Source organism: Rhamphochromis sp. 'chilingali', assembly GCF_963969265.1.
Source record: "Rhamphochromis sp. 'chilingali' genome assembly, chromosome: 5".
Lineage (NCBI taxonomy): Eukaryota > Metazoa > Chordata > Actinopteri > Cichliformes > Cichlidae > Rhamphochromis > Rhamphochromis sp. 'chilingali'.
The window spans coordinates 13,195,940-13,208,423 of NC_137932.1; the positions used below are offsets into that span (position 1 = coordinate 13,195,940).

General features: G+C 40.9%; 1 protein-coding gene across 3 annotated transcripts in view; it reads right to left on the minus strand.

The window, feature by feature from the left end:
* The window catches only part of LOC308396448 (pleckstrin homology domain-containing family G member 1), a 59,389-nt gene that overhangs the window by 13,373 nt on the left and 33,532 nt on the right, over positions 1-12,484 (minus strand). For all 3 annotated transcript variants that reach the window (XM_080881757.1, XM_080881759.1, XM_080881758.1), the window contains exons 2-4: positions 9,189-9,754; positions 4,762-4,862; positions 2,527-2,596 (exon numbers count right to left, since the gene is read on the minus strand). In XM_080881757.1, the coding sequence (XP_080737883.1) occupies positions 2,527-2,596; positions 4,762-4,862; positions 9,189-9,754 (737 nt within the window). The remainder of the gene's footprint in view (positions 1-2,526; positions 2,597-4,761; positions 4,863-9,188; positions 9,755-12,484) is intronic.

Below are 12,484 nucleotides of genomic sequence, written 5' to 3' on the forward strand. Positions count from 1 at the left end.
ACACAGAAAAGACTTGTACTTATTTGAACTGCGGCCACTAATCGGTATGCAGGGAGACAGAAAAAGTTTAAGTTTGATAGATGGCTACGCGCCCACTCATCACTTTAATAGCAAGGTAATAAAGCTGCAGGTTTTATTGTTACGAGACCGGACTGGTCACAGTGAGTCATCAGGTATGCGCTGAACTCAGAGGATCATTAGGACCAAAAAAAATTCAGCGTAATTGTTCTCTCTTTGCTTCAGTCAGCATGTAGCAACCCATAAAATGCTTTAAAGGCTTACTCAACACATAGCACAGCGAAGGTTTAGTCAAACAGAAAAGAACATGAGGATAGATAGCCAATTATCCAGAAGGGAGAGACGGAGATTTACAGCTAGATCTGTCTCCTCTTCAAACATTGTGCTTGCATGTGATCCTTGGCTGCTGAGACTAGAAAGGTATTAGCAGTGTTTGTGTGCGTCTCCGAGTGTGTGCATTTCACTGTAGATAGCGAAAGAGAGGTTTAGGAGTTTTCCAGGGTTTTTGAAACCTTGACTAACCTTTTTTTTTTTAGCAATAAAGTGGAATTTGAGCTACAACCCGTTTACCAGAAGCCTGTGATATCATTAAGGACACATGCACAAACACAGAGCTCTAACTGTGGCTTCTTAATGTTAGAGTAGTGGGTTGGTCAGTGGAGACTAAACATTTCCAGGTGCTGGTCCAACTCTTGACCACCCCCCTATACAACTGTATTAAAGCTACTTGATGACAAATCTACACTAAACTAAATCCTTTAAAAACAAACACACACTGAAATCCAGACATGAATAAATATCGGTAACAAGCGTTTTGAGCCACTCGCAATACAAATATCACTAAACAGAAGAGCCTAATGTGAGACTGTTAGCGCCCGGGTTTAACTCTAACATCAGGTGTGCAAGTTCATTGCTAGTTTTAGTCCCTTCAAGGTGAAAATATAGTGCTTTCAACCTTTAAGGCTTAGTAACAGGGTGTGAAACTATAACGCACATACACATTTTAAGAGAAACCAGTTGAATCAATCAACCAGTTAGATATGAGCTGGAAATTTCTGGCGTTTTGTGAGAAGAAGAGGAAGCTTTACATATTGCCGTACAACTATAATTAAACCGTGTTCAGAAATGCTGACAGCAAGACGGGGCAGGAACCTGCTACCACTTCCAGTAAAAACAGAATATTTTAAATGGTTTTAATGGGTATCTGCGAGTCTTACAAGAGCAGTACGTCAGCAGTACGGATGTGTTTTCAGAAGCCCGAGGCTTGCTCTCAAGCTGGCTGTCTCCCAATTTATCCACTGCACAAACAACCAATAAATATCGCACGATTTTTTGCACATTGCAAGCGGTACAATCGTCTGACACCAAGACATCAACAAAAAGCTTCTTTTCCCTACATGAATGCCATTTTATTTTGAGACCTCTTTTTGCTAACTGTAAGATTAATCAGCTGGTTTCAAGATGTCATGAGGCTGGTTTGTTTATAGCTCTCAGTTAATTATGCAGCCATAAAACCAGCTTGTCTCAACAACAGTTGCTGCATTTAGAGAGTCTGTGACACTAACTGTGACTTTTTTTGTGTGTACATGGTCAGACAGTTGCTCTGCGGTTTTGGGTGTAATTGCAGAAGGAAAGGGAGGGAACGCAAAGTGTTTTACACAAAGTGCTGGTATGCAGCACTTTATAATGGGACATAATCGTGCCACCAGTTTGTAGGGCACCGAGAGACAGAGCAGGAGCTGAATCATACAGAAAAGAGGACCTCTGACACCGTGAGCAGAGTCTGAGTCCATTTTCCTTGATGAAAACTACAATTATCCCTCTTAAGCAAAAAGGTGATTAGGTGCTGTCATTCCTCCCCGCCCTGCTGTTCCTTTTAAAACTGACATTCGCACCGGCACAATAATGCTTCTTACCTCAATGCACTTTCTAGGAAGTTCATTTTAGCAATGTCATCACCTGATTTGAGGAAGGTATCGATAATTTCACATTTCTAGTTTCTCATTTTCTGTCTCGTTGATGTTGTTCTGTGTGCGTGTGCATGTGTCCAAAGCAGCTGTATGGACAGGTTTCAACAAGCAGAGGAGGAGAGCCCATGCAAGCAAAGAAACAGACAGTACAGGGTAGTACTTAGGACCTTTACTTAAACCTATAAAACTAAGCAAAAGTACTCCACTGCAAGTAAAAGTTCATTCAAAATCTTTAGTTTTTCCACAATATTCTCAATGGCTATATAAATGAAAGCATCTGAGATATTCAGAGGACAACTTCTAAAGATCTGAATTGTGACATTGTTTCTTTGTATAAGCCTAAAAAGCATTAAACTATTACAATATGTTGCATTTGCTGGAAACTAGCAAGTAAGTATAGCTGTTAAATAAATACAGTGGGGGGTAAAAAGCAAAATATAAAGTATTATAAAATGTATGTACTCAAGTACCTGAAAGTACAGCACTTGACTAAATGTATTCAGTTACTTCCAGTACTGTGAACAGTGAAACTGATTACCTTGGATACAAAGCACTCTGCGATGGCCACGGGGTCTGCGTTGCACTTCTCAAGATCATGAAGAAGATCCCTAAAGCAAAAAAGTTCACAGCAGTTAACACTGTATTCCCGGGATTTACATTTTATACCTTCTTTTGTTTCTTCCTTGAATACACACACATATAAATGACTCTCCCGTGGTTCATTGTTCCAACAGTTGTGCTGAATTTCACGAGTAAAATCTCGGTGTTCAAAATGAGGTGATAGGCCACTGAACAAATTCAGAACTTCCATGAATTCAAACAGGGAGCAGCTCCTGTTGTGCAGCTGTAAATTCAGTGTAGGGACAAAAAGAACGAAAGAAACAGCCACTCCTGAAGTTATTGTTTCATGGCTAAAGCATGAGGTCATTGTGACCTCTTTTAACTGCTTTTATGTTTCCGTTTACTGGCCAGTTTGACTGTGTGGGGCAGCTGAGAAATGAATAGGTGGGAGTGAATGTTTGTGTCTCCAGACCACCATGACTGATGCTGGACCTGCCATCTCATCTGAACACAAAACTCACACACTGAAACACACAGTCTGGAGCGGTACTAGAGGTGACAAGCATGCAGACTGGGACTGATTATACACACACACACACACACACACACACACACACACACACACACTAGAGGCCTGGCTGCTGCAACAATGCCTTTCATAGAACAACAACAGGTGGCACAGTCCATTTTCAGTGTTGGGGAGGCTGCTGGCACATTATGCTCACCATCCACTTTATTAGGTACACCTGTTCAGTTGGTCTTTAAGGCAAAGAGGTCATAAAAAGAGCCAATCACATGGCAGCAGCTTGGTTCATTTACATATGTGGACAAATGCAAATAGACAGTGGAAGATCGGAAAATTGTTGGATGGTAGGGTCAGAATATAATGTAATCCGCATGAAAGCCTGGATCCATCCCGTCTTGTATCAACAATTCAGACGGACAGTGATGTAACAGTTTAGGGGGTCCCTTAAACCTATTTGACTTCTTGTTTTAAAACCACCACAGCCTACCTAAGTACTGCTGGTTTCATGACCATGACAATGAGTTCACTGTATACAGTCCACAGTCGCCACATCTCAGTGCAGTAGAGCACCTTTGCTCTATAAGATGTAGTGAAACGGGAGAGTCACATTATAGACGTGCAGCTGACAAATGTGCAACAGCTGCGTGACGACATCATGGACCAAAATTAAGGCAGTTCAGAAGGGGGTTCAACCAGGTACTAGCAAGGTGTACCCAATAAAGTGACTGGTGAGTGGAGAGACAAAGCCGTTTAGAGAAGCTTTGCGGCAAATCCAGGTTGATTTTAATGTCTAATGTCATTCTATCCCAACAGATACTGCAACATTTTGCAGCTGATGGATGATCTTACAGCTGAGTGAGAAGCTGGTTATCATTTTTAGACCACGATGATGCTTATGATATTTCATTAGCCCTTCGGAGAGGCACCAATTAAACGTAATTTTCCATTAAGACCATAGCGATGCCATAACAAAAAGAGTAGATTTAATAGAGATATTTTATAATATTCTCGATATTAGAATAACATCTGTGGCACAAACAGATCTGTAACTCAGAACTCAGTAACAGAGTGAAACTGAATTTCAGTCAGGCAACTCACATTTTAAATGGTTTATTGCAGTAGCAGCAAATAGTTAAAGTCACAAATCTATTGTGGATGTAAAATTGGAGTGTTGTGTATTTAACCCCTGAATATGCTGTCAAACATGTTCAGGAATAGTTGAAATTACACCAGCATATCCTGGGAATTATGAGAGACACAATTAATAAAGTAATATACACCTCTCATAAAAGTACAAACATGAAGCGAAAATTTAAATGAGCAGAGCTGCTAATGGATGCATTAAAATAACACAGACGGTTATACCTGTGAGGAAATAATATATTTTAATGTAATTTAAAATGATTTTTTTTTTTTGCAATATTTGGCTAATGAGTCATTTTAGTAAAGATTCCCGATGATATGAGAAGAAATTAGAGCCATTTAACCAAGACTGGGTGTTATGTGAAATAAGGAAACACAATAATTTAATATCCAAATTATTTAGCGACACATGATCTCCGTTTCTGATCTCCAAAAATTCAGAAACCAACAAATATAGGAAATCTGAGTGTCTTTGCTTTATGCCACACAGTCTTATTCATTATATTATATTTTCCTGATTATGTCTGTCGCTCTGTGTTGTACCTGTTAAAGTGGTAGATGTCCTGGATGTTGCCAAATAGTGACTTTTTGTCCTCAGAGCTCAAGGCCAGTCGAGACTGGTTACTTATGCACTCCAAGTAGTCCTGCAGAGAGAAAGAAGCAACAGTCTGTTAGGAGGTTGGCGTCTTGATTGGGACCAGCCTCGGCACACATACAGCAGCCCACCCACATAAACTCTTGCAGACACCGGAAGCTTTCAACCTCCCCTGGACGGCTGACTCTGGAAACAGAATCATACTGACAACATCCAGACACACTCAGACTCTCTGATCTTTATCTTTAGAGTGGATCTTATAAGTTATAGGTTTTGTTTCATCATTTTAAGAAGCCTTTCCAAAAAAATAAATAAATAAAAAGGGTTGTTGGGGAACAACTACACCTGCTAGGAAAACCAATATTAAATCCATGACTGAAACGAATCTGATTTGTTTTTAAATATCATTCTTAGGTTATCAAAAAATATGTTTAGGAAAGATTTTATGAACTATGTTACTTTTGCAGAATAAAGGCACACCGTTATGAGCCAATGAGTGATGGGTAAACTGGGGGTTCTTCATAATCAGTTTTTTTAATGCCATAATCCAAAAAACAAGAAAACAAAACAGAAAACTTACTTTTAAACGATTTAAACTGCAGTAATATAGTAAAAACACTTAACCCTGGTGTACTATGTTCAACTAAAAGCCAATTTCCTCTGTTGCTGATTCGTGTCAACACTTTGATAAGAGGATAAAGCAGGTCAACAGCTTGTAGCCCTGAAACTGTCTGGCTGTTGCTGGGAAGAACAGTTTTAGAACATTAAAAAAAAAAATAAAATGTCACCTCAGGAAGCTTTAACTCTGTGGCGCTTATCACCGCCTCCATCAGTGACATTAGTGATGAGTGCTCATATGACTGCTATTAAACAACAGCACTGCCAGATATCCATCTGGCCTGAAGAAAGAAAGAGAAAGGTGAGCGGCGACCGGTAGCTGGGAGCAGCAGCATTGAATGGAGCTGTGTGTTTTGCACGGGGACTTTTCACTGCTTTTTATACATTTCAAAAGAACAGAACAAATAGATCAACTGATCTTGCCCGTTCTGCAGGCAACTAAAAACCAACACAACACTGCTGCAGTTACTGAGAAGTGCAGTGCAAATAAACACAAAAGATTTCATCTAGAAAAGCGACAGTTCAACCCCAAATCAAATTTATGCATTTTCCTTTTGACCTGCCCAGCTTTGGCAAGGTGTCTTCTTTTGTATACAGTGAAATGACATCTCCAAATTCGAGAAAAAATGTATTTGAAAAACACAAAATGAATCTAAAAGAGCCTCTTGCTTGTGACTGAGTTACAGGATTTAATCTTTAATGGTGCTCCATGTTTCCTTTGGCTGTTGGGCAAAAGACACGCATTTCATTTTATTTATTTTCTTTGGTGCTTTGAGTAACAGTTTAATCCGTCTCCATTAAATCCAGGAGATGGCAGACATTTCTACAAACAACATCTCAAAGAAGGCCGCTAAAACAATATAGATTGAATTGAAGGGGAAAAATATATTAACTTGTTTTTGGGGTGAACTGTCCCTTCAAGCTACGAGCACATAGAAATAGAAAAAGTGCTTTTAAACCACATTACTGTCTGAAACTGGGAAAATCTTACAACACTGAGAAAAGCGCCAGGCTGCCTTCGACATGCACAAACACAACTCGCCATTTCAGTGCAGACAATACTTGTGTGTTTTTAAGAGACCAAAGACAGGGAGGGAGAGGTTGGTTTTTTGTTTTTTTAATGTTCTCTCCCGTCGGCCTAATTTGCAGTCGGTTGCTAAGAGTTTCTGTTCCAAGTATTGTTTTATGCATTTATTCATTATTAGTTTAACTAGCTCAAGTCTGAGCTGCAATCCATTAAACTGTGTTTGGTTAGGCAAAGGCATAGAAAAACAGAAACAACTGGAAAAAGTGATCTGAATGTAAAGAGTGTACAAGTTTTTGCAAGAGCTTTAGGGCAACGTTTTAGGGCAAGGATTTGAGATACAGAAAGAAACCGTGCTTAAAAGGGAAGGCGGTGATTATGTCTAAGGTCACATAAAGAGGTCATGTTAAGATTTTGTTGATGTTGGCAGTAATGTGTAAACTGATAGTTTATTAGCCACAGGGTCAAAGATCTGACCTGGCCTGACCCGCTCACTCATCACACTCAGCCAAAGCCTCTGCAGGCTCAACAACGGGAAGCGTTCACAGACACACACCTGAGGGTTCACTTCCTGCTAAGCATCAGGCTTCACATGTGCAAGCTTAATAACTTTATTGTGTTAACCATTAATCTCCTCAAGCACACACTCCTTTTCCACAATCACACGCAAAAAAAAAAACTAAAGTTGTCCTTCTGCCCTTCAGTGGGAAACCGTTTCTCCAGACACTGATGAGGGCAAACGACAGAAAAGGGACGTTCCCGGATCATTTCCGGATCGTGACATTGTTGGCTAATGAGGATTTAGGCTCATGCAAACAAACATCATATTCACCAATTTAACAACACTTAAGGAGCATTTAAAAAAAAAAAAAAGAAAAAAAAAAGAAAAAAGAAGCCTGCAAAGTTGCAGAAAGATGAAACACAGTTGAGCCCAGGGGAGTCTGGGTAAATATTTGTGTTAAGGCCGTCACACCCTCCTACAGCAGCATTGGATTATTGAAATGCAAGATGGCTAATGATGCAGGACAGTGCTGAATACTGATGAGCTGTTGCTGTGCTTGTGGTGGCTGCTAGCTGTGCTTTTCTCTTCACTGTAGGTTAACTGTGATGTTAAAAGCCCTTTTCACACATATACAATCAGTGCAATCCATCCCCGATGCACTCATTGAAACAGTCATTAAAAAAGTAAAGTAAGGCTGAATGCATGTGTCTTTTCCAAAGTGCTAGTGACAAATTAGCTTTCTTGAAATGCAAGTGTGGTTGAGTGCTGGGTGGTCTGATCCACTGATGGCAATCGGCGGGCTGCAGTAGTAGAAGCAGTAGAGGGTTATTAAGTGCAGCTTCTAAGCCCTGTTCAGTGTTTTCTTAACCTACTTAGGATACTGTTATCTTGGAGCTAAATCCCTTTTCCTATTTTCACCCTCTATCCCATTTCCTCACCTCTGATAGGAGGAGGAGGAGTCGGAGAGGGTGGAATATCAGGAGTGAAACACCAAAAACACATATCACAAAAAAAAAAAAAAAAAAAAATATGTGTGATGATGGATCCATTGTGCACTCCAAAGCCAAAATAACACAACCTAGACATACAAACACACGCACAGACACTTTGGCCTATGAATCGACAGCTCGCCAAGGGCGGACAATGTGGGAAAAAGTGGATGAAGATTTCAAGCCACCACTTTATAATAAAGCTGCAGGATACAACATGCACCACATACATTCAACACAGTGAATTTTTTAGTTTTACATAGAGCTGAATACACAAACCAAAAGGCAGGAGAGGCCAAAGAGAGCAACCTTTGATAAAAAGCTCTACACCCAATCCTTAACAAAGCCACTCAGATACTGACTACAGGCAAGGTGTATCCTTGCAGTTCAAAGCCAGCCAAACACACAGACACACACACAAACGAGTGCATTAGCTCGAGTGTGTGTGCATACAGTATGTGTGTGCCTCTGTGTGCAGCACAAAAGGCGCTGGTGTCATGTAACTCGCCCAAACACTGGCTGGTGACCTTATTGCATTAAAGTTTTCCAGAAGGCACCAAGCAGTATGCGTCACGTGCATTAAATATGTATTATCTGGCAATTTAAAGCCTTCCTGAAGAGATCAGGGTCAGGCAGTCACTGGACTGACATCCATTTAATGATTGCCTGTGTCAGGAGGCACTTCTTTCACTCAATTCCCTATTCTCTGCTTTGCTGTTATTCTCTCTCTACTCTCCTATCAAAAATAAGTCTAACAATGCCAAAAATACATCTTAAAAATGTGTTTTTTTAAGTAAAACTACATAAAATTTGTCCTTTATTTGGCTTTATTCATTTCAGGACCCCTGAGATCGCCTTTATAATCCATTAAGGTGGCTGGATCCCTTGGTTTGAGACCAGAGACATAAATTACCTCGCCACCTTGAGCAACAGTAAGCTTGAACATGTCTGAAAAGGGAGAAATCGGTAAAAACTATCTAATAATAATCATTTTATATATAATTGATATATATTTTAGTAAGACACACCAATAACTTGCCACCCCCCCCAAAAAAAAAAAATAGTTGTAGTCTTTCTAACTTTTTTCCACATCTCTCTCTTTGTTTGATGTTCTGCCAAATATGCTAATACTCTGAAGCTTTGAAGTTTCTGTGCATGTGCAGGATCCTTCTGTTTCCAATTTCCTTCACATGTCATGTTGTGTAGCCAAGTTATATATTATTTGGAATTCTAGTCCCTTACCTCTACAATGCTACGTAGGTCCTGTACGTAGGTTCTCTCTGTGTCCAGTATTTCCTGCACCACCCGGTCCACATATGTTCTTGGTCCCTGTTTCGCCCGCTCCCCTCCTTCTGGGCTCAGCTCAGGCTCTGAATTTTCAGTTGGAGTCTGTCCACTGCTGTATCTTCCTTGCCCTGTCCCTGTGTCCGTTGCTCCATCATTTCTGTCATCTTCCTCTCTGCATTCCAGTTGCCTCGCAGGGACCAGCTCCAACCGAATCGCCCCAGAGTCCCGGTCTGCGGTCATGGGGTTACAGTGCGGGGCAGCGACAAGAGTTGTGCGGCTGCCCAACGAGCAGTGACTGTCCCTGGAGGAGGCAGAGGAGGATGTGGAGCTGTAGCTGATGGGCCTTTCGGCGCTGTCGGGAGAGGAGTCCATGCTGAGGGCGGAGCAGTAGCGAGAAGAAGCGTGGCGGAAGGCTGGGTTGCGGAGGCAGCGAGCTGGGATGTCAACGGAGCTCAGGACTGACCCGGTGTCCGGGACCTCAGGAACAGGAGGCAATGCATCAGGTAGGTAGCTGTAATCGTCTGGAAGGAAAATCAAGCAAAGGAAGAGATTCTCATTAATTCACCAGTGCTAAGATTACATTCATATTGCTCTGTGTTCATGTCCTAGATATTGGCTTTGCCATAATAATACTACTACTACTACTACTACTACTACTACTACTACTACTACTACTAATAATAATAATAATGATGATGATGCCCCCAAAAGAAAAAGAAAAAAAAAAAAGAGTGAAATACAACAAGGACAACAACAGTAGATCGTACACACACTCACACACTTCCTCATTTATTACAATCAAGCCCCTGACTTGGAAGACTGCTGAGGGCTCCATGGAGTCTGGTTAGAAAAAAATACTGAAAATGCCATGGTTTAAGTTTTATGGCATTGCATTGTCAGTGAGTTGGCCAAAGATTGTGGTGCAAATGGGTTGAATGCCTGATCGAAATTACATTTTGGGTGACTTTCTATTTACCCTGGACAGAAGAGAACCAGAGATGTAAAAGCTAGACATACATTACATAAACCACTGTACTTTGTCTTGGTGTTTAATAATACAGTTCAAAACTGCACGTCCTCATTTGTGTATCATCATCCGTCTTAAGTAATCTATGGTAACACAGCCACAGCATTGAACAGGTCGTACAACATGCCCCAGCATAAGTCACACAAAATAATCAGATTTTATTTTCATAAACCAAGATAGCACACTCTGTGGTCTTCACTTCTTTCCAGCATACAACGTCCTCTTTTCGGACAAAGATTTTAAAAGAAGAATCTCAATCGGAAACTTTAAGCCGCAAGGATGGACATAATAGACACTATACAGAAGAAGTTCAAAAAAACTGTCTAAATTAATATTCATGGGGAAAAAAACTCAATCGCTGACCTACACTAAAATTCTGATTATATTCACTCAGTTGAAAGGCTGTGCTGCCCTCTTTAAACACTTAACACTACGACTTTTATACTCTTCACAGTCTCCGTTTAGCATCCCGATTCCTTACATTCCTACTGACCACGGGCCAACTGACCACCCATCACCAACCTTCACAGATTTGCCCCCACTTGTATCCAAAGAAATGCTTTGACTCACAAGGAGCTGACAGTAATTCCAATTCCAGATGAGAAAACATACACAACCACAGGAAACACAACCCTTTGAATTCTTATTTATTTGCATAGACGAGGATTTTATGTTTGTGTGAGTAGACATTTTTGCAAGAATACAAAAAGATTACCAGTGTAATGCTGAAAGCACGCCACTTACAGTTATGAATGAAACCCCTATTTCCAAGGCAGACAAGTTTGTGTGTTTGCGTGTACCTACAGGAGTCTACTTGGCATCCAGCACATGCCAAACTGGCTCAAGACCTTGTGTTTGCGTTAAAGATATGATTACCAGCTCCCAAGGCCCCACAGTCAGGGCAGCTGAAGTGAAACCACAAATGCAGCGTATCAGACAGAAGCCTTCCAAGTTTCCAAGGTCTTGCTTCACAGAAAGGCTTTGATGGCAACAACCGAGAACAAATGTGATGAAGCAAAGGGAAGAACAACGTGCAAGAGCCTTATAACAGCTCTGTGGGGGTTTGACACCATCAAAGCTAGAAGCACCAGTGAACCGGCAGCTGCCATGTTGTGGCAACAATGATATCCAGCGCCGTTCAGGACAGCGTAGCTCGCTTGCTGCCAGTAGCACCTACTCACCCTAAGCCCATCTCACTTCAAAGGCTCAGAGATCACAGGTTCAGGTTCAAAAACATGAAACGTGAACCTGAGAACAAGCTCAAAGAATCCTGGTAAAAACCCGCTCTCTCACCTTTCACACAGGTACCTCGGACGCTTTTAGTTACAGCGACAGCTTTTTTTTCCCCCTTTGGTGGCTGCACACTAGTCAGACTGGTCCCGTGATAAGAAGATCACACTGGAGCAGCTTTTATAACATCAATACTGAACCTGTATGTAACTTTACTGGATCAAGGTTCAGATTTTTTGGACACATTTTCCATTTGCAAGATAAATGTCTGTACGCACTTCTGAAAGCCATCCAGTTCTGTGGGGACTTTTAGCTCTAAAATTTAGAGCTAAAAGTCAGTTTCATTTAGCAAGAATTAGATAACACACACTCTGCAAGAAATACACTGGGCATGGATGGAAATAAAAGAGATAGCCTAGCTATGAGCCGCTTCAAAATATATCATCCGTCATCTCTTTATAATGATCTCTAATTGGGAGCAAATTAATGTTTCTGCCTTTCAGATTTTCAAACACACATCAAATGGGAAGTGTGATCATCTGTCACCGAAAGTTTCAGACGTCCAACATTGTGTACAGACCTTACCCCCCATACAGGTCTGAAGGAATCTTTCAGTTCCTTGAAAGGAAAAAAAAAAAAAAATTCCTGGGACTGAAAGTTCGTCAGAATTTACCTGGAAATGCAACTGAATAAGCACATTTGCTTACAGAGTCCTGTGAAGCTGTAGGGACTGCAAGGTCTGCTGATAATGTCTCATAATGCTTGCGACACACCTTTCCCGTGACACGTTTATCTGATCCTTTATTAACAGATACAAACAAGAGCTTTAAGTCAGAAAAATCACTTAAGCCGTGCGATATTATCAGCCATATGTTTCCTCACGCTGTCAAGCCAGTTTTCTAAATCCACCTCTCAAAAAAACCCAACAATGAGATCTAATGAGCTCCATCATATCTTTCTCTACTTTTAATTTTGCTCCGCTAGTGTGCCAAGA